The sequence below is a fragment of the Dermochelys coriacea genome, chromosome 2 (genome assembly GCF_009764565.3).
Source record: "Dermochelys coriacea isolate rDerCor1 chromosome 2, rDerCor1.pri.v4, whole genome shotgun sequence".
Taxonomy (NCBI): Eukaryota; Metazoa; Chordata; order Testudines; family Dermochelyidae; genus Dermochelys; species Dermochelys coriacea.
Window position 1 is genome coordinate 132,542,166 of NC_050069.1, and position 25,458 is coordinate 132,567,623.

The following is a 25,458-nucleotide window of genomic DNA, read 5'->3' on the forward strand; positions in this document are numbered from 1 at the left end:
GGACAAACAGGCTGATTGTGTGTTTGTGAGGAGGGGGGTTGTGAAACAAACAGGAGTATGGGAGGACACCTTGGAGCCAACACTCAGGAAGAGAACCGCGGGGTCAACCTGTTTGTGGAGGAAAAAAACAATGATTATTGGAAAATATAAGGAGACACACAAACACATTTTGTCATCCATTCACAGAGGAAAGCTCTTGAAGGGTTTGGGGTATTCATGAAAACTTGGATCCTGGTTGTGACTGAAAACCAGCAGCTCTGTCAAAGGCTGAATCCTTGAGAGAAAATATACTTTATTACATGGGAAAGGTAACTATTGCTAAGTGTAGACCTAGGATTGCATGTTATAAGTTTTCTTTATACGTAACCTGTTGCTCTTGTTATTCCTGCTCACTAGCTCTTCAATCTTATCCATTGTTAATAAACTTACGTTCATTTCCACTATAAGTAGATTTCAGTGCTGTTTGGTTATGAAAATGATCTGTCCTAAATTGTAATAGTCAAACTGGGTATACACTCTTTCATCAGTGACTGCTTACCTGGTAATTTCTATGAGTGTCGAAGTAAGTAAGGTTTCAGAGTAGCAGCCATGTTAGTCTGTATTTGCAAAAATAAAAGGAGTACTTGTGGCACCTTAGAGACTAACACATTTATTTGAGCATAAGCTTTCGTGAGCTACAGCTCACTTCATCGGATGCAAATGTTTTTCCACCAAATGCATCCGATCAAGTGAGCTCTAGCTCACGAAGCTTATGCTCAAATAAATGTTGTTAGTCTCTAAGGTGCCACAAGTACTCCTTTTATTTTTGCAAGTAAGGAAGGAAGTATTATTCCCCCCCACCCCCACTTTTTACAGATGGGAAACTGAGGCACAAAGAGGCTAAGGGTATTCCCACACTGCAATGTAAGCCTGTGCTTGAGCCCGGACTCATCTACTCTGCAATTGTGCTAACCTCATGCTCCGATCCAGGGCCTCAGGACCTTGCAGGGCTGGAGGGTACAAGCTCTATTGCTTTGCAGCATAGATGAAGCCCCACTTGACTTGTGTCTGGGAATTATCTGGAAGCATTCCATAATTGCACGGTACAAGTTCCTTAGTCCTCTCTATCCCAACAGTCTGTGACACACTCTACTGAAAATGAAAGCCCCCTCTCACTCGCCCCTGGCAAATGGCAGTAACGCAGGTGAGCGTTAACCCATTCTCTTCTGATCACCGATCTGTAAGCACACCATCAGAGAGCCTCCTGGGTTTGCAATGGAGAGTGAACCAATCAAGCCTTTTGCCAAGTGAGCTGTTTCCTCGTAACATGCAGGGTGGGCAGTAAAGTTTTCCCACAGCGCACCACGCTCCTAGGGCTAGAGCAGCCACATTTGCGGGGGAGGGGGAAAAGGGCAGGAACTAGGAACTCTGAGGTATGGTTAGTTTGACTCGGTCTGCACACTGCAATATATACACCAGAGCCCTAGGTTAGAGTGCAGGTTTGAAAAGTCTTGACATAGGGTTCAAATACAATGTAGATGCTCAAGCTCAGGGTTCCCTAACATGGGTCAGCTGACGCGAGTCCACACAGGAAGTCTGTGCCAGAGTAGGGAATTGAACCTGGGTCTTCCTCTAGGCTAGTTCCCTAACCTCTGGACTATCCTTTCTCTCTTAGAATTCAGAATTTGGTGCATAAAGGAATTTTCACCGTTCGGTTGTAATAATCCCAGTTCTTCGATGGTTTACATGTGATCATTAACATTTCATATATTTCTATTTATGTTAATAGATGTAAAAAAATTTCTAGATCAGAGTGTAGGTCTCATGAATATTACTTTATCAGCTGAATTTATTATTTCTCAATACTTCATACACTGGACACATGATGTTATTCCAAAATAATATTAGCAGCATATTTTAGTGGCCTAATCCTGCAGCTTTAACAGAAGTATTCCCACTGAAGTCAACAGTACAATTCATGTGAGAAAGGAAAGGATACAGGATTGGGCAACTTTTATAGGTGGCCTAAGCAGTTAAAACTAATGGAAATAATTGTTTCTGATCATGACCCATTATGAGATGATGTGTGAAATCTCACACAATTTATAATTACACATAATTTGAAATCTATGTACCTGCCCATTGTTGTTAATGGTATTTTCTTTCTAAAACCTACATAGTGAATTGATTAGGAATGAGGAAAAGAAAGTACGCTGACACGATTTTATACCTTATAGCTTAAGGCATCCATACAATATCATTCTGCAGAAAATGGGTCACCTTTACACATCCTTGAAAGAAATAAGATTTTGTAATTTCACTACATGATCAAAAAGACATCATTTTACAGTGAAGAAACTTAACTTGGCCAGCAATTTAATTTCAGTAGCAACTTACAGTACTGTATTCCTCCTTGTTCCTATCTTCGTGAGCAATTGCAATCTCTTTTCACAAAGAAAATCATCATAAATATCAATCAATTGAAAGCACACTGTCTTCTAAACATGTGTATTTTAAGTTTTCATTATAGATTTAACATGTTTCTTATGAGATCTTTGGAAATGCTCCTATATATTTCTATTATATTTACTCGTGCATTATATTTACATACATAATATGTTAATGTCTTCATAATTGATGTATGTGTTACAGCAGGAGGCATGCTGTAAAATTATATATATATATTGCTAGTATTTGGGACACAAAAAGGTGCAGAGGAAGACCCAGGTTCAATTCCCTACTCTGCCACAGACTTTCTGTGTGGACTCGGGTCATGCTTCAGTTTCCAATAATTCACTTTTAAACTTTGGGTTGGTTTTAAATGAAACACATGAAACAATCTTAAAACCTATTTTTGTTTTGTTTTAATTTTTCCCACCAGGCCAGGTGCAGTCTGACCTAGTTCTGATATTCACACAATGAATTCTGTTACAATAAGGAAAGAACTAAGCACATTATTACTAAATAAATAATTGTACTGCAACTCTACACTTGCCATTTTAATTATAGCAAGGTCAACAGGTTTTCTGTAGACCCAGGCCATAACAAACAACATAAACATGGAATTCAGTTTTAAGTTCCGATTTATTACATGCACTTTTTTCAAATAAGAAATAAAAATTCTTTGTAGGGTGATATTTTCTGGTCACAGCAGTGACTTCCCTCATCTCCACCCCCAGCCCCAGCCCCTTTTGAGTATAGTAGCCATTCCTCTATTTCTCAAGCTTTAACCATCAGAGTTGAGTTCTTCCCTACCCACTTGAAATCTGGCTAAATACTATGACAGAGCTGAATGAGGCCTGATCCTTCATAGGTGTAAATCAAATAGTCTGATGTCATTGAAGGTACTGATTTATATAAGGTGAGGATCTGGTCCCAACTTTTCAGCCACAAGGCAGTGTATCATAAATTGCAGGTCCATGCCAGTGAGAATTTTGGACAAGGCCCCATGTGTTCCACAGCATGCTGTACTTAATTTCTTTATTAGGTCCCTGGATTCTGTAGCACTTTTGTGTGGCTGACTGCTAATTTTGGTGGCTATTTCGTATTAATGAAAAAAAAGAGGTTTTTTTTAAATAAATAATTATGAAACTCATTAATGCAATGAAATTAGGAGCCCTTGTGTAAATTATTGCCATTATATCCCCACTTGGAGAAGTCAGGGAGATCATTGCAAGATGAGCACAAATGCTGGACGTTCTGCTGAGATCATCAAAAGTGAACTAGTTAACAGAGCGTATACTTAAACGGGTGGCGGGGGGAGTTCAAATAGCTTTTCTGTTAGTGGTTGTAGTGAATGCACAATGGCCTTTTGAAGGTTCCTCCCCTCGCCCCCCAAACCTAATCTCAAGAAGAGATAAGCACCTGCCATTTCCCACTGACTTCAGTGGTATCAAGCTGGTTGTAAGCCAGCACTGAAAGCTTGAGTTGATGATTGGTTATTTGTACAGCATCAGCAGCAAACAACCTAGGTCAGACTGCGCCTGGCCTGGTGGGAAAAATTGAAACAAAACAAAAATAGGTTTTAAAATTGTTTCATGTGTGTCATTTAAAACCAACCCCAAGTTTAAAAGTGAATTATTGGAAACTGAAGCATGAGGCTTGACTCTGATCTTGCTGTACACCACTGTACAGAAATGTGCATTGATTCAGTGAAGTCCCTGGAATTACATTGTTGCGATCAGAATCAGGCCTTTGTCCTGTACACACAGCCCACATGGTGCTGCTTCCTCTTTTATCTTAAGATAGTTAAATTTAGCAAGTGAAACTGCAGAGCTAGTAAAGGTGCCTTATCTTGTAGGGAACAAATCTATTTATAAAGTTATCTTGTCCTACTGTAAAGCTTTTCAAATAAATTAGGTTTGTGCTGACGGGATGATGTTGCTAAACATGTACAATAGTCTTCCACTTGCAGCTGCATCTTACAAAGACTACTGCATTACACATATTATTATGCAGTCATTGTGGCCCTGATTCAGGAAAGCATTGAAACATGTGTAAATCCATCCTTATGCAGGACAACACTTAATTATATTCTTACCTTTTAGCGTGTACTGAAAAATAAGCATGTGGCCAAGTGCTGTCCTGAACAGAGGTATTTCCTGAACGGGTGCTTATTTTAGTGACTAGCAAACCATATTGGAATTTTCCATTGAATGTATTGTTGTTGTTAAATATTTATATTGTCGTAGTGCCTAGAGGCCTCAACCATGTCAGGACCCCATTGGGGTAACTGCTCTACAAATATATAGAAAATTAATCCCTGTTCCTAAACACTTACATTCTGAAAGACAAGACAAGATAAGAGGTGGATGAGAAAAACAAAGGGAGTCAGGGTAACAGCAGGGGAGATGGGAATGACAAAAGTACACAAATCTTAGGATCAGTAAGCACAGCTTGCTACTTGACTAACCAGAAATAGACTGAGACAGTATTGCAAACTCTTGAGATCTTTGGTAATTTTTTTCTTAAAGACTCAGCTCCTGGAGTCATGAGATTAAGTTATGGGACTTCTGGCTTTAATTATAAACTATAAAAAAAAATTCTAGCCTTTACAACTGCAGAGGAAATCTTGGGAACATGAACTCAAAAGACTGAAAACCAAGATGACAAATAAAAAGAATCCAAAGCTTATTAGAAATAAAAATAATCCAAAGCTTATTATTTCTGAAGCTATATGAATTCTAAGTCTATCACATGATTTTTGAACACTTTGGTTAGTAAGACTACCACACTCATTTTCATGGTAATTATCAACTACTCCAACTCATGGTCAAATCTCTCCATCACTACTCACATGTATTGGATTTGAGCTGAGATGGAAGTACCCTAGCAAATCTTATTTTTTCAACTAGAGGTGAATGTTGAGATGGATTCAGGTAAACCAAGCAATAAATGAATGTGTCACGACTGTATTACTTGAGTATAGTAAAAATAATTTACTACCAGGAAGTAATTACATACGGTATTAAAATAGTATTAGTAAGAAATAAGGCCAGATGAGTCGATCTTTCTCTCTCTAACTCTTTCTGTATATAAATATGTGTGTGTTCCAATTTGAAATAAATGAGGAAATCTAGTTACGAAACCAAGTAATTCTTGGCTAGTGTTTGGGTTTGGTTTCTTATCTTTTTTTTTTCTTTTTGTTTGTTTTTACTCTTTATATGTTTCACTAGTGCTGCATTTTTTCATTTAGAGGTACATTTTTCATGTCTGTGGGTAATTATATTTTCATAGATTCTAAAGCCAGAAGGGACCACTGTGATCAGCTAATCCGACCTCCTATATAACACAGGCCATAGAACTTCCTCAAAAGAATTGCTAGAGTAGAGCAATCTTGATTTATGTAGAACAAGTAAAATATGTATTTTTAGAATGTGCTATGATGTGCATTATTGCTGCATGCTCAATAATGCAACAGAATGTAACATACTTGTGATTATGGAAAACATAGACTCTAACGCTGAAATCAATTTCATGGGCTCATAAAGGTCCATGGTAGCTGATACCTGTGCAGCATCAGGGCAAGGTCAGATCAGGTATAGTGTTGTCTCTTCCTAATGTCTTTTTTTTGGAATCAATACTGTTATTAAAAGGCAACTGCAGTCCTTAATGGAAAAAATTGGGGATGAATTGGTGTACTTAAATTAAACCTTTGTGACAGGAGGAGAAAATATTTTGTTTAATTGGATAGTTGGTGGTTTAATTTAAATCTAAATAACCTTCAGCTTTGTTTGTCAAACAGAAATAATTAGGAATGGGTTAGAAAACTCTGATGTTTATTTCCTCTCTAATGCTAATAGCCTCGGAAACTTTATTGGAAAGCATATGTAAAGTATCATAATCTTCACTTTAAATGGCTGTTTAAATGCTTCATATGTGCTTTTTATTTTTATAAATCTTGGAATAGCTAAATCAATCTTCCTGTATAATAATAAAATTTAATAATTATACACACACACACATGCACCAGGAAAAGCAGCTAAAGGTATATGAAACCAAAACAAAATGGCCATGGTGATGATCAATGCATAGTTTGCTGGTTTCATGCATTTTGTTAATGCTGGTTATTTTTGGCATTATTTTATTATTTGTATTATTATAGCACCTGGGAGCCACAGTCATGAACCAGGATTCCACTGTGCCAGACCCTATACAAACATAAAACAAAAAGACAGACCCTGGCCCAAAGAGCCTACAATCTAAGTAAACAAACTGTCTTTTGCTTACTATCTATACAGTCATTATTAGTTTTCCTTGCCCATTTTTTCTTTTACCTTTGCCCTTTATTTGCTCCTTCTTGCCATCTACCTCTCTGTAAGATGGTGTCTCTACTCTACCTCCATATCCCCCCCGCCGATCCCCATCACTGGCCTGGGGCTGGGCATGAGCTGGTTACCACATGATGGCACTAAAGCAAAAAGAAACTAGAGAGACAAGGTGGGTGAGGTAATATCTTTTATTGGACCAACATCTGTTGGTGAGAGAGACAAAGTTTTGAGGTACACAGAGCCAGTCTTCAGGTCTGGAAAATGTACTCAGAGTGTCACAGCTAAATAGAAGGTGAAACATTATTTAGAAAAAGTAGTTAATGCATATTTTAAGGTACCATTCAAGGAAAAAGGTGAAATGGCCTGTTAATACCTCTCCAGTCATAGGGCGGAAGAGGGAGAAAGGCTGTGCATGTGTGTGGCTTACAGATTGTTGTAATAAGCCATAAATCCAGTGTCTCTGTTTGGTCCATGATATTAATAATTTTTGCTAATACAAATATGTACACAATATATATCTTTAAACAGAGAGGATAGATTTGGATCCAAACTGGAAATTTTCCGAGATTTTGGTATCAAGACTATCTATATTTCCTATTTCTGCAATGGCCATCGCTCACATAGCCATCTACTTCATCATTTTACCAGTCATTACACAACCATTAATTTCCCCATTCGTTGACTTACACAGCTAACTATTTCATGCCTCTACTCAAGCCACCATTCCTTATTTTCATCACTAAGCTTCAGTTATGTTGCTTTGATTACTTGGACTGGCATGGTTCCACAGCTTATTAAAGAAGTGGGACAATGGAGAGATAGAGCAAGGAGGAAAATACCTGTGTGTGTGTGTGTGTGCACATATATAAAGAGAGAGTGGGGAAAGGAGGATCCAGCAGAACGGATTGTATAATAATACAAAAATAAACTAGCAACAAGGGACAAAGACTGAGAAGATTTAGGCATGGGCTATATAAAGAGGAGGTCTGCACTCACATGCAAAGATTAACAATGAAGAGGATATACCTACCCTACTGTTTTGCAGCCCAAATCTGTACTGTAATATAGCATCAAAAAGAGTTATTCTGCTATAGGAATTTTTCTCTGTACCCTTAGATAACCTTATGAAATTGGCTAATATAACCTTGCATATCAGATTATAACAAAGACTGCATCTGTTAGTTTGGAGACTGATTTAGGTGGGTTTTTTTTTTCTGCATTTAGAGCTTTCTTTTCTTTTCCTTTCCTTTTCAGAACTGTTACTGAATTCAGTAGGCACACAAATCCATGAGGAACTTAATTATTCAGCATTCATATTGCATCTCCTGAGCATTTTCTAAACTACATATAATCTTGGCAAGAGCATCACGGGCCTTGCACACCTTACAAAATGTGTAGGAGTCTATGGACAACTTAATTATTCAGCATCTGTATCACAGTTCCTTTGCTCTTTATGAAGTGCATTTAGCCTTTTGCCTACCTCAAGAAATGTGTACCGATCCTTGCAGATTTGAAGTTGTGTTGACTTTCTGAGAAGATTAATATAAACTATTCAGATGTCATGAATGGAGCAAGACTATATCTCCGTGGAACAAACACGGGTAATCCACATTTCTGCCTGAAGACTATTTGGCAATTGTGCCACAACTCTTGTGCACCTTATGAAGTATGTAGGGCTGACACACTTCCTGAAGTTTTATGTGCTTTTCAGTGTAATATGTCCCATAAAGTGTGCGGGAATAATTAACATGTGGAATTATTAAGTTGTCTATGAACAGGTATGGACTTTGTAAGGCTGTGACACATTTGTTAAGTTTCTGAAACAATAAGGTTCTCATTCAGCAAAGTACTTAAACACTTGTTTAACTTTAAGAAACCTGAAGTCCGTCCTTATTCAGTAAAACACCTAAGCATGTGCTTGTTTTACTGAAGTCAGTGAGACTTCAGCGTGTGCTTTACTGGGACCTAATAGTCCATGATGCTCCTGAGGGATCCATAAGATGCCAACTATTTGTTCTTAAGTTCCTATTCCAGAACATAATACTCCAGCACATCTCCATTTTCTCAGATGTTATGAGTGTTCTTGCTCTTTTAAGGTTCAGTCTTGCCAAACACCACTGCATATGGTAGAAACATGTAACTGTTTTCCAGAAGGGGCATAAAAGGTATTTCTAAAAGTTAAACAGCTTGCATTTTGCAAAAGAAGGGACTGCTCCTTCATTAGGTTGTTAGGGACTGAGCTTGCTTCCAGGTATTCATGTTGCTTGTTTGGTGGCAATCACATGAGGTATAACCAAGGATATGTATTCACATGGGGTTAAATGATATGGAATACCAAAGACAAAAACCTGACCCTTCTAGATTGGAGATTCCTTCTTTAGAAGGATAGCACAGATTCATTAACAGAAGCAGTAGCCAGAGACTTTTTTCATCAGTCAAACCTTGACAACGTTCTACTGAAGCTAGGAAATATTGTAGAAGAACTTGATCTCCTGCCACAATTAATTTCATCGGATGACTGTATGGTGCATAATAAACCTGTGGTTTCACTGTTCTAGCAGTCATGAAGTCAAATGCCATGACTCTATTTTCAAAGGGAGTGAGCAGTTGTATGACCACCCATTACATTTACTGCTAAGATAGTAGTAATCTTCTCTCATTTTTAAGGTCATGAGCTAATTGCCTGTGAGGCTCAGAAAAATAATTTCTCCCAGATAAACTCAATGTACATATGCATTACATAGGTGACCGTGTAATGTGGTGATTTTCACTTCCTCTGAAGCAAAGTATTAGCTACAAGATAGCAGCCTAAGGTGGGATGCTAGAGTGGTTGAAGAAAATCCTGATCTGGTTTGGCAAATCCTCTATGAAAGATATTCACTCTGTTTAATGGGGATTATTATAAAATAATGAATTGACAAAGGATACTCTATTTATTTCCAAGTACATTTAGCAAAGGCACTTAAGTGTCTCCATGATGGCAATTTTATACAGCTGATATTTTTAACACCCAGCTCACCAGTGGTACATGTCCTTTTGTTGCATATATCAGTAGATTATGGTATGATGTGTGTGTTACGATAAGTGATAGATTCTAGAGTTCCTTTTATTAATCATTATCTTTATTTGCTGTCATACAGAGCAATATTCATTATTTTCTGCACTAACAGTGTTTGTTGTAAGAAATCTTTAATTTTACATATGGGAAAGATTTGCCTAAATAACGATTTGACATTAAAATTTATCTCTATGTTACTGGGATACACAGAGGAAGAGAGCTAATTTGAATAAAGCTGGGAATGAATTCTTCATGTGTTCAAAGCTTCATGGCTTTTTTAATACTCAAAAATTACAAAGAAAACATGATAGCAAAGGAAATTGGCATGGATGCAATCATTTATAGTCACTGTACAGTAAATTCAGGTCACTCTAATATTTAAACAAAGCTGATGCTTTGAGTTAAGATTTGAGGGGAGGGGTCTATTATCTTTCCCTTTAGCTTTGCTCAAAGAGCAGAAAAGCAGGAAATAGAAAATAAATAAAAGCCACAAGAAAAAAATGGAATGAAACAAAATTACTGTTGCACAGAGTGATAGAAAAAGTGCACTCTCAAATTTTATGTGCTCTTTTCAACTTGGACAAGACAAGGATAAATGTCTTTTCTTTCAGTGCAGTACACTTTGAAACATATAAATCAGATACAGAATAGCAAGCACTTATTCTGTAGACTAAACTGCTTTCTGTAAAGTTTAAAGCAATGAAAGTCAAGATCAGCCTGTACTCTTGTGCAAACCCTGCAGATCCTAGTTTTCTCTCTCTCTCTCGGCATCTGATTTGCACACACCATCTGAGCTGACTTGGGGAACATCAACAATAACACCACCACCAATAGCAAACAGCTGTCTGGATGCTGCAGATCTATAGTTCCATCACCTACACAACTGTGTTTTTTTTTTAAATAGCTTGTTATTTGAAATCTAAGTGAATTTGGAACTCAGCTAGTAGTATTAAGGCTAGGTCATGCAGCTGGCTAATGTGCTTTCTCCTTTACTGCTGGAGAATTTGGTTCAGTTGAGATGAGTGATTGTTTATCATATTTAGGGAGACGCTGTGTATCTACAAATCACCCCATAATTTGCATAGCTCAAAATAGACTGAAAGTAAGTGCTAGGTCTGCCCGTTGTCCAATGATGGATTTCATCAGCAAAATCAAAGGATAAAACAGTTTGATGAAATAAATATAATGGGCCTGATCCTCAGCTAGTGTAAAACAGCATCACTCTATTGAAATTGATGGAGCTACACTGACTGGTGATCTAGCTCATTGCTAGTATGGAACGCAGTGAACATATTTTTGACAACTGAACTTGTAATGCTGCCAAGTATAATGTTTGCAAGGCCTATTGCATCTGAACAAACCACATTAATTTGCGGTTGTGCTTCTCTTGCAAAATAAACTTCTTTTCACTTGACCATTCTCTCAGAAACCTTTATTTCCTCCCTTCCCCCCCCCCCCCCGCTATACTTTATATTTTTCTTCCATGGCCACTTTTCTGCACAGCAATTTTTCATTCCTCTCTGGTAGAATGGAGACTCATAGCTACTATGTACTGTGATGTCTGATTCATTATTAGCCTGTCATGGATTCTCCAACTGGCAAATAGGAATCACAGTCAGCCATCCCTGATCTAAAGCCAGAGGAAGGGGAAGAGAAATTATGGTTGGTGTGGCTCTCCCTGTTTGCAAATTCCTGTTTCCCAACCATAAACATTTGGCTTGTGTCATTCCCTCCTTCATCATAGCTACCAGACCAGCCTAGATCACATGGTACACATACCAAAAAAAAAGCCTTAATTTCAGTTACATACATGTCAGAAAGTGTTTCAATTCTCTCTGTGCCATACTAAGATTTTTCTGTTTTATTCATTTTCATTTTGGTTTTCTCTTCTTGTACTCCTCAAATGACTTTAAACCTACATTTGAAAGCAGCTGTAACTGACCAAAGTATAATGGTGCAGCAGGATGCATGTGAACTAACCACTTAAATTAAAGTGATGAGAGAGAGAGACACATTCATTATCTCAGGGCTGGGGCCATTATCTTTTCATTTCACAAACAAAGGGGATGTTTGACTCCTAGCAGCGGATGGATAAGCTGCCTTTGAATCTAATATCTAAACTGTATTGTTAAATTTATTCACCTAAATTTGGGTTATTGCTGATTATGTACTCTATGTAGCATATGACTTTTACAAACAAACTCTGTATTTGTGGTTAATCTAAGCACTATACCCAGATGTACAGACACTTTTCTCAACCTATATATTACATAATGTTTTTTTTAACATTAGCTTTAATAACATGTCTATACCTAGCACACACTGGGAGGAACACTATGCTAACGTGGTGAGGTAATTTAAACCCCACCTAGAGGGTAGCTAGATGTAGGGTCACGTACCCATTACCTCAGAGAGGAGCAGGGATGAGCTAAAAAAGCTTAGGAAGGAAACTCTGTGTGTGAGTGCTCTTTCTATCCCACAAACCATGACCTCCTCCTGAGTCACAAGGACCTAGATTCAATTTCAAGAGAAGAATGGGCTATAAATGTTAATAAATGTCTTTACCGCTTCCTTTGTAACTCAGCTTCTTGCCCCATTACTGAAACCATTTAGCTAGTTCTCAGTAATGCATTTTTGGTATAATTTACTTTCATTTTCCATGTTTTCTCTTTTGTGTTTTGCCTTCTACAATGCATCATATAAATAAAGCCTATAGCCATAATCTCCAGAGTGCACCATTTAAGGAAATGCACTCTGAGGCATCTTGAAAGCTCTTTTCCAGGCTATGTCCATTACAGCAGATCTGCTTACCCCTTATTAGATGGGACCAGGAGCATCTAAAATGTCCCCCCTTGTTTAAGTTTATGGCAAACCAGGGAGTTCATACTACTGTGACATAACTTTGGGCATCTGTTAAAGTTTTCTAGCTTCATCTTAAATATTAGTGTGAAACCGATGTCAGCATGTAGAAAAGAAACCTGATGATATTATTTGTTACTATTGTGGTAGTTCCTGTCCCCACAAACAGGAATTAAAGCTCCATTCTATTTGGCACGGTTCAAACAAATACCAAAAAAGATGGTCCTTGAGCCAGAAATCTTGCAGTGTGGGTTTTTCTCCCATTAAGAATAAACAATTACCATTCCAATGGGCTAGCAGATGTGTGGAAATGTGAGGCAGAAACTACTGAGTTTTCCCCAATTTTCCCTCTGCGGGCAGATCTATACTACAGATTTACAGTGGCACGATTGCACTGATGCAGCTGCATTGCTTTAGTACTTGTAGTGAAGATGCTCTAAGTCGATAGGAGAGAGTTCTTCAGTAGGCTTATGTCATGGAGTCCCCAGGCAATGCTCTGGAACTGCTCCCTACGAAGCCAGGCAGGACTCTGGTGAAGTCTCCTCTCTGTGAGCAGACTGTCTTCAGGTCAAAAAGTTCACACAGCTTCCACCTTCCTGGGTCTGACCTCAGAGCATTCAGCATCCTTTGCCCCTCCGTGCACTTCCCACAGCAAGTCCGCCCAGGCGGGGTCCTGGGAAAGCCAGAGGGCCCTGTACCCCAACTTCGCAGTCAGACGTGACTCTTCGCCAGCCAGTAAAACAGAGGTTTATTAGATGACAGGAACACAGTCTAAAACAGAGCTTGTAGGTACAGAGAACAGGACCCCTCAGCTGGGTCCATTTTGGGGGGCAGTGAGCCAGATTACCACGTCTGCACCTCACTCCACGTCCCCAGCCAGCCCAAACACGACTCACCCTCCATCCCCTCCTCCTCTGGGCTTTGTCCCTTTCCCGGGCCAGGAGGTCACCTATTTCGTTTGTTCTCCAACCCTTTAGCTATCACCTTGCAGCGGGGAAGGGCCCAGGCCATCAGTTGCCAGGAGACAGAGTGTTGGCTATTTATGTACACTGGCCCTTTTTTCTGCAACAATTACACCCCCTTATCCCACCACCTAGAGATGTAAGAAATGCATAGGGGAAATTGAGGCACCCCTACAGTATTCAGAGGAAACATTAAGAACAGTCCCACTTCGTCACAGCTTACTAACTCCTCCTCCACGAGAGACGGTAGTTATGTCAGTGGGAGAAGCTCTCCCACCAACATAGCACTGTCCACACCAGTGGTTAGGAAAACATAACTACGTTGCCAGAGCTGTGGATTATTCACATTTCTGAGTGACGTAGTTATACCAAAGTAATTTTGTATTGTAGACCAGGGCTCTGTGGGGAAAATGACTTAGGTAAGGTCTGCACTACTGCCACTTATCCTGGCAAAACTTATGTTGTTCAGGGATGTGAAACCCGCACCCTCCTCCCACCCCACTCCCAGGGCAACATAAGTTTCGTCAGCATAAGTGGTAGTATGCATAGAGCTATGTCGGCAGGAGAGCTTCTCCCACCAACATAGCAACCACTGCTCATTGAGGTAAGTTTACCAGTTTCACCTTAAACCATCGCTTCTGTAAATCACCAGCACATTTGAGCACTTACAATAAAACAAAAGTAGGTGTTTTTTTGTTTTGTTTTTTTTAAAGAAAGGGTACAGATTTAACTAGAAATGAGAGAAAATGATGGAAATAAATGGTTACAATACAAAGCAAAATAAAAAAACAAACAAACAAACTGGATCTACGTGTATCAATAGTTACCTTTCCTATCCAATAAAGTAGGTTTCCCCTCCAAGTTCAGTCAATTGCAGTGTTGGCTGGTTTCACAGGAACAAGAATACAAATATTCATGACCCTCTCCCAGCCCAACGCTCCACAAGGGGCATCCCCATTCCAGCAAATGGATCCATAGTGCTTCTCCCTCCCTGTTATACTGAAAAGAGTCTTTTGTTTACAGCCACAGACAGGGTGAATCTCTCTTGTTCTAAAGTTCCGTTTTTATCTGCAAGGGGTTTTGATTGTTTGCCGTTTACTGGGAAACCACCAGAGGCAAAGTCCTAGTATCACACAAGGCTAAACAGTTGAGTTTTGCATTGCATCACTGGCTAAATAGGGCAGGGGGACAACTTCTCCCTGCCCAAATGGGCCATCACTGAGGCTAGTCATCCACTAGTGACTAATTTTTCCTCCAAGTCCACAAAGCGTATTTTATTTTATTCCTAAAAATATTACCCGTACATACATCTTGCAATGAGTCTGAATCTGGACAAGTTACAAGCTTTCTGTAGATACTTTATGGGTAAATATCCTGTAAGATAGGTGTTTGGTGTAGTGAGATTGTCAGGTCTGAGGTGAGAGATGTTTGCAAAGAGCAGAGGGCCCTTTGCCAAGGGGTTGCTGTGACACAGAGTATAATGAAACTACTGTAGTTCACAGTAGGGAGTGTGCTAAATGATTAATATTTGAACATTGAAATCAATGGGGTAGCATGGGTGTAAGTAAAGGTAGAATCTGACCTTGAATGAGTTCTAATCTCAGCTTCCTGGCTTGCTTAGAACCAAGTTATAATACAGTAAATTCATTATGCTTTTTAAACCAAGTTTGGAGTTTAAAACAAACCTATCATCTAAAAGCAAAACTCAGTCAAACCATCTGCATGTGTGTAAAAGCCAAATGAATGTTATGTGTGTGACACAAAATCACAAATCAGCTCACATTTGCTCTAAACTTGGCTGAGGTTTGCTTAAAGTGGTAGCCAACCTTCTGATGAACTTGGTCTTAGGTTTACATTTGTTGTCAAATTCAAAACCTGGTGCACTGGCGCTTTTATGGTAAGGAATTTGCATGGCTCTAATTAGTTAGGATTTTGAAATGCTTCCTTCCTAGATATTAGTAACTGATAAAAATGATCTTTGGTATATTGCCAGCCATTTACTCTTATACCTTGAAGACATTAAGAGGGCACAAAATAATCTAGCTGTCTTCCAGCACAGAATGACCCATTAATATCTTTCTCTCCATCCCCCTCCCTTTCTTTTTTCTGTTTTTTAGCTTCATTCTGACTTGGACAAGGGAGCGGGCACTGTTAAATACACCCTCTCAGGAGATGGAGCTGGCACGGTGTTTACCATCGATGAGACCACAGGGGACATACATGCCATAAGGAGCCTTGATAGAGAAGAAAAGCCTTTCTACACACTCCGTGCTCAGGCTGTGGACATAGACACCAGGAAACCACTGGAGCCTGAATCAGAGTTCATCATCAAAGTGCAGGACATTAATGATAATGAGCCAAAGTTCCTAGATGGGCCGTATGTTGCCAGTGTCCCGGAAATGTCTCCAGTGGGTGAGTAAGAAATATAGACCTCTTGATAACTAATTAGATCCTACTTATTGGTTTTCAATGTTAATTTCCTACAGAGGAAGCTGCAGGGGAAATTTAGCTCCTAAAATTCCTGGTTAGAATAGCAAAAATTGCTGGGTTTGTTCTAAGGGATATACAGATTTCAATTTTATTTTAGCATTATCTTCTTACATTCAAGTATCTTCTCTTCCCCACTGTTAATGCATAAATGGCTACCAAGGGATTTAAGTTATAGCCTGCACTGGGAAGGACTGGGGGTAAATATGTTTAGGGCTATGCAGCAGTAGGAGCCAGGATAACTCAAACAAAATGGGTCCATGGGCTTTGTGAGGAATGCATACTGGAAGGATGTTTTGCACATTGTGGTGTGCTCTCTCCTTGCACCAGCTCAGCTGTCCAGGGCAGAGGCTTGGCATAGAACCATGGCAGTAGCCTATCTGCTCTACACGGTGGTGCTAGATTCACACAATCTTTGCACTCAAGTGATTATGACAGGTGCCTGGGCATTGGTACAATGGGGAAAAGACTCTTGGGGCCTTGTCCCCACTACTTTGTGCATCCACTAGAACAGCCACAATCTGGCTCGTAAATGGTTACAAACTGTGCTCACATCATGATCAGCTATCCACACAACCTGGGGATAGAAACAAGGATTTCAGTTCAAACAACCAACAAGAACCAATTTCTCTCCCAAGGTAGCACTACCTGACCAACAACCATTTTGGTTAGTTTTGATTTATGGGGCAGGGGGCAGAAACTTTCACATATCCATGTCTAGGGTGCCTGGTTGCTGCTGTTTATTACCCTCTTCACTCACTCCAAAACTGCTTCCCTTTTCCTGGCACATTCACAAATCAGAGTTGCTCATTACCTCCTAGGTGATAATTTAAAACTCCAAGTATGAACAATTGCTAAGGCTTTCTAACTCTGAAACTGTAGAGACAGCTTTTCCTGGCCCTCTAACCAAACAGCACATATAATGGAGACTGGATAGACTATCGTGGGGGCAAAAAAAGGTTAGCCAGTTACCTAAATTGTCCTATGGAATTAACTGAGATGTGTATGAAATATGTATATGTGATATGATCAGGCAGTCAGATCATGTTATCATCCTGACCTAACAAGTAGGTTCAGAGAAGTTCAGTAAGTTATAAAAATGCACATGCAGTTCAATTAGTTAATAATGAAAAGGACTGGTTAGATTTCAGTTCAAAATATAGTTCCCATGAGAGGATGTATCAGATAGTAAATAGATGCTAATAGGATATGATCTTATACCAAAGGACAAAAAGAAATGACCAATAACACGGTTTGCATGATCAGGGAATTCTTTTCTTTTTTCCCCGCTATTGTGGATATGTATGTTTATATAGAAACTAACAAAATAGAACCAGGTGTCTTATTGCATGAGGAGCTGTCTTCAGGTTCTGCTGTGCACTATGTCTAATACACTGCACTAAGTACTGTGAGCTAGATTCACAAAAGGGCTTAGGTGCCTAACTGCCCTCATAGGTGCCCAAGTCCAAAAAGTAGGCACCACTGACATTCAAATATCCACTGCTCTGCTGCCGCCTAACCCAGTAGGCACCTAAATCCTCATACGTGCCTAAATTTCCACTGGTATGCCTGCCCAAAGCTGCTGAAATTCTGACAATGGTCCTACAGCTAATTTGAGCTGCTCGCAGCTCTGGGACATGCATAAGCCCCATTAGGATTCTCAAACTAAGTGTTCCCCTACCTATCTTGTCTGTGAGGCCTGATCCAATAGGCATGCACTGAGCATGCCTAACCCTCCTAAAATAAAGCTGGGGGCAAGCAGGTCTTGAATTTTTGAGGCTGGTCCATGGATGTGTCAGCAGAACACTCAGTAGCCCAGCAGTTACAGCATTCATCTGGGATATGAGAGTCATAGCTTTGAATTTCCACTGTGCCTACAAAGAGACATTCTCTGCTGGTATCCTCTTATCAGGACTCCATGTTCTCCAGTTGTTTTCTCTGCCTCTAGAACAGTGGTTCCCAAACTTGTTCTGCCACTTGTGCAGGTAAAGCCCCTGGCGGGCCAGGGTGGTTTGTTTACCTGCCGCATCCGCAGGTTCGGCCGATGGTGGCTCCCAGTGGCCACTGTTCACTGCTCCAGGCCAATGGGAGCTGCTGGAAGTGGTGCGGGCCAAGGAACGTACTGGCCACCACTTCCAGGAGCTCCCATTGGCCTGGAGCAGCGAACCATGTCCACTGGGAGCCGCCGTCGGCCGAACCTGCGGATGCGGCAGGTAAACAAACCGGCCCGGCCTGGCCCGCCAAGGGCTTTCCCTGCACAAGCAGTGGAACCAGTTTGGGAACCTCTGCTCTAGAAGATATGAGCATAGCAGCTCCAACTCTACTTTAAAGAGAGAAGTTAAAGATTGATGAAAATGCACCAGAAAAGGTTGAAAAGAAGAAAACAATGTCCTAGGTACACACTTACACTTCAGTGATAGTCTGTTACTAAAGTGAGTCACAATCCTCAGCTCCTAGATTCTCAGAAAGCAACATTGTCCAGAAATGCCTTCTGTCATTTATGATTAGCCAAGAAATTGGACCTTTTCTTCTTGGATGCAAATCTTACCACTGTTATCGGTGCTCTGTGGATGCTACCTGAGACTAACCTTGAAGACCTCTTGGGAGTTTCAACTTTACAGGATGTGGCTTCCTCTCTTCTAAGTTGGGTCCCGAGACAAGAAGATGCTACACTTGTCCTTTGACCTCTGTCCTGGCCACTAGTTCATTTTCAGGTGAAATTAGAGGTGCTGGTTACCATGTACAAATCCCTCAATGGTCACAGCTTCCTTTATCATCTTGTATACTCAACTGTGTAAATTGAATTCAGATTAAGCATTTTGTTTGATTCTGCTTGGAAGCTCATTGATGCAGAGGACATGAGGCTAATACACTCATTCACAGGCCCTTTCCCTTGGAATTCTCTTCAGCTGGAAGTTACATTCTACAGTCTGCTGTGCATATTGAGGACTTCCTTTTTTCCTTGATACTTTCCCATCACAGCCCTTGTATGTAGGATAATACATTGTAATGAACGGATTTCAGTTTCTTTTTTGAAACTGCGTTGACAGTTGGTGATTTACATAGCAAGTTAAAAGTGTTTATTCATAGTGTTTTATGGTGAAGCAGTTCTTGTAGAAAGAACAACTGAAGACTTAAAGGAATAACATGGAGTTCCTTAGGGAAATACTTTGCAAGGGATGCTAGAGTTTCTTGTTTGCTATTTGGTTACTAATACTATTGCCTCTTCAAAACTGTAGCAGACTGTAAAGTATCTATTCTAAATTGTTGTACAACCTACAAAGAAAGAAGATGAGAATGTAATACAAATATTTCAGGAATATATCAATTGTCATACTAGGTCAGACCTTTTGTCCATCTATTCTGATATCTAGTCTAACAATAGTCAGTACTAGAAGTTTCAGAGGAAGGTGCAAGAAGTATCTTAAAATAGCCCAAATTATTATTTATTTATTTTAAAATAGTAGAACACTTTTAGAAGTTCCTGTTTTTAAAGACTTTAATGATTAAATTATAGAGTTCCACAGAAAACAAAAACAAAAAAAACCCCAGAACCAACACATACAGACATGCACAAATAAGGGATGCAAAGCTATCTGGAGGCGGGGCATGTGTGTGTGTGTGTGTGTAATTGAGCCTCTTTATAAGAAAATATTGCCAGTATTGTACTTTAAGTGTTTTTTTTAATTAACTACTGGAGACAGTGGGAATTATTCTGACTCCACAGCTTTTAATTAATAAGTATCTAAAAATGGGTGCCCTGAAATATTTATATTTTGTTTTACTTGAAAATTCTATTTGGTATAGATTTAGTACTGACTCAGTATCATGATTGTATAAAGTAGGAATCACCACCATGGTGCCTCCTGCTGGCCATCCTGGGAATTAGCTCTTGGCCTTTCCAGTCCACCTTCAGCTAAGGTGTCATGCGTGCTGTCACTGCTATCTCTACTCTTTGGACCCACATTGCTCTCTCGACTGCAGCGTCCTCTTCTGGGCACAGTCCTTCAGCTGTGCCCCACTCTGGTATCTTCCCCCTTGCAGGAGACTGGCAGTCATTAGTCCTGCCACTTGCCTCAGCGGCCAACTGCAGTCCAAGGTCCAGCCCCTCAGCTCAGGGGCAAACTGTAGTCTGGATCCTGGCCACTCTCCTCATTGGCAAGTGGGGTGCAAGGGGGGGACCCAGGCCCACCCGCTACTCTAGGTCCCTACCAAGGAACTCTATAGTTGGCAGCCGCCTACTGCCCTCCTGCAACCTGTTGTCTATTTTCCCTGGGCCACTTCCCCCATAGCCCTAGCACCCTCTCGGCCCTTGTAGCAAGGCCCCAGCCTGGCAGTGGTCAGCCAGCAGCTCACCCTCGCACTCTGCTGCCCCTGCCCAGCACTGCTCTTTCCTCGCAGGCAGGCAGGCAGGCCTCCTCCCTTGCCTTCTAGGGAGACTCCCTTCTGTTCTGCTGAGCAGCCCTTTATATATGGTCCTTGCCAGCCCTGACTGACTGCTCCAGCAAGCCTTCTCCCTATTGGTGGGCTCAATAAATCCTTTCCAGATTTGTAGGTTCTGTGCAGCCTCCCTGGTGCTGCTTTTAACCTCTTCTTCTCCCTTTGTGAGGCAGCTGCCACACCACAATGATACCAAAGTTATATATATAAATATTTTAAATTTGGCGTCCTCTTGAGCTTGCTGCAACAAACATCTGTGTCAAAATCCCAGTCAGACTCAGGCCCCATTGTGCTCTGCGCTCTGCAAATACAAATGAGAAAGTTCCTGTCCTTAAGGGCTTACAGGATAAAAACACAAACAGATTAAGGGTAGGATACAACATGCAGGACATAAGCCTGATATAGAATTGCCACAGCTTTTTAAGATACATGTATTATATTGCTTTTTTTTAAAATTGGGAGTGGAGGTAGAGAGGAACGGAGCAGGGAAAAGAAAGGCAGGAAAAGCCGTAATCACTGTCTGTCAACTGCCTAGCCATGAGCATCAGGTGGGATTTATAAACTTCATAGCAGAGGAGGGAGTTGAGAGAAGATGAGGTCATGGCTGCTTGGATTTTATCAGGGAGTTTTTCCAATGCATAAGAAGCAGCTTAGAAGAAAGCATAGAGGTGTTTAAGGAAGAAGAAGACAGGTAGGGAGCAAAGGCTAGGAATGCTGGTGGAACTAAGAGAGGCTTGATATCATGATAGATTAGCAGAATGCATAGATACAGTGTTAAAAACTATGAAAGGCCTTAAAGATAAGACAAAGAGCTTGTATTTGATGCAGAGGTGAAGGGGTAGCCAATGGAGGGTCTCAAAGATGGGCTTGGTATGATCAATGTGACAAAGTTATGTGTTTGAATATTGTCAGCAAAACAATGAAATATGACAAAATATGACAAATTATACTGACTTCTGTGAGCCCATCTGAAATGAAAATGAAAGCCATATGGGCTGAGTCCTGCAAACCCCTTGGAGCACAATGATTGTGAGTGAGAAATCGCTAAAACTAAAGCTAGGTGAAAACTGATTAAACAGTTCTTGCTAATTCACAACCTCAACATTTTGAAGGATGTGGAAACTCAAAAAGCAATATGTAGTAAAAACACATGTCCAAATAGTTGCCAAGTTGGCACTATGAAACATATCTTTCCTCTGGCTATGTGAGCCCTCTCGTCTATATTTGGACACAGACTTTTGGTATGTTTAACTAGAGATGTGGCAAGCCAAAATCTCATTTTGGAAGACCTCAGCATTGGAGAAATTCAGATCCAAACCTAGATCCAATCTTTGCTCATGGCTCTTCTCAATTTAATAGCTCAGCTAATACACTGGATCTCATCATCCCCAAAATTCAGGGATCTTCAGACTCAGACATTGAAACACATCTGTACACTTAACCAGATACTGCAATGCTTTGGTATTGGCTTGAGATGTATAGGAATTATTTTTGTACAGGCACAGAGTATCTCTAAACATAAAACATGTATCAATAGTTGCTTTAGTAGCCACTGATCAGCAGTAAATGTTAAAAATTAACAAGAAGTTTCTTTTTTTTTACCACAAAACAACTCTAAACATTAAATATCTTTTTAGCAGGAACTGCTCTCTTGGCCACCAAATGGTTCAAAACATTAAACATATTTTAAAGGTATTACTTTTCTCAGCCACTGAGTGCCTGTAAACATTAAATATGTTTTATAAAAACTGCTTTTCCAGTTACTGGCTGAGTGGCTATGAACATCATTTTTCTTTAAAGTTGCTTTCCAGCTACTGAGCTATTTTTTTTTCCTATTAGCTGCCTTTTATTTATATTTCTCACACAAGAAAGCAAGCACAAGACTTCATTGTCACAACTCAGCTCTTAGTTTATGACGAGCAATTATATCCCAGTCATTGTACTCTCATAAACACATTTTTGGATAATGAAAACAAACTGAGATTTAAACTGATTATAATAGATATGCAGCATAGGCACCGGGCACATCTTCATCCCCCTCCCCCACCCTACTATTTTTGAGTGTATACTTCTGCAATGAACACCAAAGAGTAAGCAGACATGAACCATCTGCAGTATTCGGACAAGCTGGTCCAAAAGACCAGAGTCTGATGGATTGCATGAATCAATCAAGTCATATGCAGACCTAGAATAGGACAAAGAAGAAGGCAAAATGTTCTCAAGATTTCTAAGCAAATGGGAATCAGCAAACCAAACATGATTAATGACTTTAATTCTAGGTGTAGAAATAACTCCATGTGGCAAACTAGCTACAATCCCACGAAGACTCAGAGTGACAAGAAAGTGATCACAAGAAGTTGGATTAATAAGAGTTTAAAGAGGAAAATCACTGATCACAAACATAGTGAAAATGACAAATTCTCTTTTGTTTATGGGGTATAAGAGGGTTACAATATACAGTCCAGGTGTTGGAGATAAAAGTAATCTTTTAGACAAATTATATGTAAAATAAAATCTTAAAATCCATAAAAATATTATAAAAAGAAGAGACAGCATACAGTACAATCTGTTTAAATGGCATGCCTAAGCATGCCTGTCTGTGAACTACAATGCTTGTGAGTCCTCTGTTGAGACACATACCAAATACAACATGGGCAAAGGAATGAAGATTCCCCTCATACTGCCCTGACCAGGCACCTTAGCCCTGATCTTGAGAGAGAAGTGATGAAAGTTTAAACTCTGTGCCCCTTCAGTCTTTGGCCAATAATGCTGACAATAGAGCTGATTAAAACATTTCCAACATGGAAAATGTAATGGAAAATACGGTTTCAACTAAATCAAAATATTCGGCAGGAACAGTCAGTTCTGTGTAAACTTTTGATGGAAACCAGGAAGGAAGACTGGTTGGACAACCTATCTGGTTTCCTGCCAGCCAGCCATCTGTCTAGCCAGCTAGTGAGTAGTTGGGCTGGCAGGAAACCAGAGAGGCTGGCTAGTAGCCCATCTGGCTGGCAAGCTTGCCAGCTGCCTGACAAGCTGGCAGAGGAACTGGGCATCCCATCCACCCGCCAGCCAGTTGTCTAAGAAGCCAGAAAGCCAGACAGTTCACCCAGCTGGGGAACTGGCTGGTTTGCCTGTTGCCGAACTGGTTGGCTGGTGGAAGGGTAGGCTGGCTGGGCAGCCAGGCAGACAGCCAGTCGGTAAACCAGCCAGCTGCCCCACTGCCTGGCAGGCAGTTTGGGGAGCACCAAGAAAGATAATTCTGTTTTGCTGGAAATTCCATAATGTTGATGTTTTGTTCCGATAGAAAACAAAACATCAACAATCCTGAATTTCCCGCAAAATGGAAATTCCACTTTCTGGCCAGCTCAGATTGCCAATGATTGCTGTGGTTTTTGTTATGTGCGCATCATCCCACTAGGAAATGGCTTGAGACCATTGTTATTTGTCATTTATTGAGCACTGCTGTTGTTCTTAGAACTATACACAACATAGGGTACATCTATATAGCATTTGGGAGTTGTTATTGCAGCATATATAGACATACAATGCTATCTTGAGTAACAATAGCAGTGAAGTCAGAACAGCATGGCTAACCCTTTGAGTATGTGTGTATGGTTCTGGATGGATGTGGCTTGCTTGTGCCACCACCTATGCTGCCTAGCTAGATCAAAGCAAGCTCAGATCTGTCTACATGGGCTGCAGTCCCACCTACTGATTGCAAGAAAACACAATCACTGCACCAAGAAGTTTATAATCAAAGTGAAACAGGTAATGCAGTTCAGAAACACAATACTCTGTATTTCAAGGAGAAGGTGCAGTCGCCGAGTGGTGTGAATGTCATATTTTCTTTAGTGGAATATTAAGACTTAAGGCTTGGTTCTCTGTTGCTCTGCACCATATATAGTCATTCATATCAGTAAAAAGTGGGTTTGAAACAATACCAAGACAAAATGGTAACAGTTTAGATCCAATTTTCACTCCCAGTGCCGTGTTCTAAATGACTGCACAAGGTGCAAGATAGTGAAGCATCTGACCTGTATTTAGGGGATTGGTATTGATAGAGGAAGCATGTTTTAAAGAGGGATTGGAATTACGTGGTAGTTGTTTAGCAAACCCAAATAGGAAAGGTGTTTCAGGCATAAGGCATAGTTTTGAAGGAAGTGGAAGATGGGTGAGAAAATGTACAGGAGAGATGTGTAAATGGATATTTTGGGAATACTGTAAGTATAGGGATGTACAATACAAGAAAATGAGATCTGAAATTTATGTTTTGGTAGAGTGCACCCAACAGAAATGTTTAAGTAACTCATCAACCCAAGATCCTTAAGAAAGAATCTCAAACTTCTAGGATTAAATAAAGCAACCATTTATTTACACAAATAGTGTTTTATTATTTGAGCCACCAGTATTAAGATTTTCAGACTAAGAAGTGGTTTTTCTCCCAGCTATGAGTAAGAATTAAAGGAACTTAACAGGACAAGTATATGTTATAATGCCATTAATTATCTAATTCTTTAATATATAAGTGTTTTGTAAAAGTGGTACCTAGAGACAGACTTCCATATTCTTCCCTTATCCTCTATGGAGCTGCCTCTGTCAAAGTCTGTCTCTGTGTCTTACTTCTACTTGAGGTGGCTCTTCTCTAATATGCAATACGTGTGTGACACTGAGACCGATTTTTACAAGCTGACAAAGGCTTCACTGTTCTGTAATAGCAACTCCTAACTGGCCTGACAAACTCATTACACTTAGCACACAACTTTCATTGTACTTATCCATAAAGAATGTCATGTGAGGTCTTCAGTAAAAGCTGAAGTGACACTGATAATTAATATTGTCATGAAATGTATATGCTCATACTATATAATAAGCTCTTTCTGTGTATGCATACACAGAGAAA

At 40.0% G+C, this 25,458-nt stretch overlaps 1 protein-coding gene across 2 annotated transcripts in view; it reads left to right on the forward strand.

Annotated features, from left to right (window-relative positions):
• The window catches only part of CDH12 (cadherin 12), an 867,135-nt gene that overhangs the window by 685,300 nt on the left and 156,377 nt on the right, over positions 1-25,458 (forward strand). For both annotated transcript variants that reach the window (XM_038389732.2, XM_043508440.1), the window contains one exon: positions 15,746-16,040. In XM_038389732.2, the coding sequence (XP_038245660.1) occupies positions 15,746-16,040 (295 nt within the window). The remainder of the gene's footprint in view (positions 1-15,745; positions 16,041-25,458) is intronic.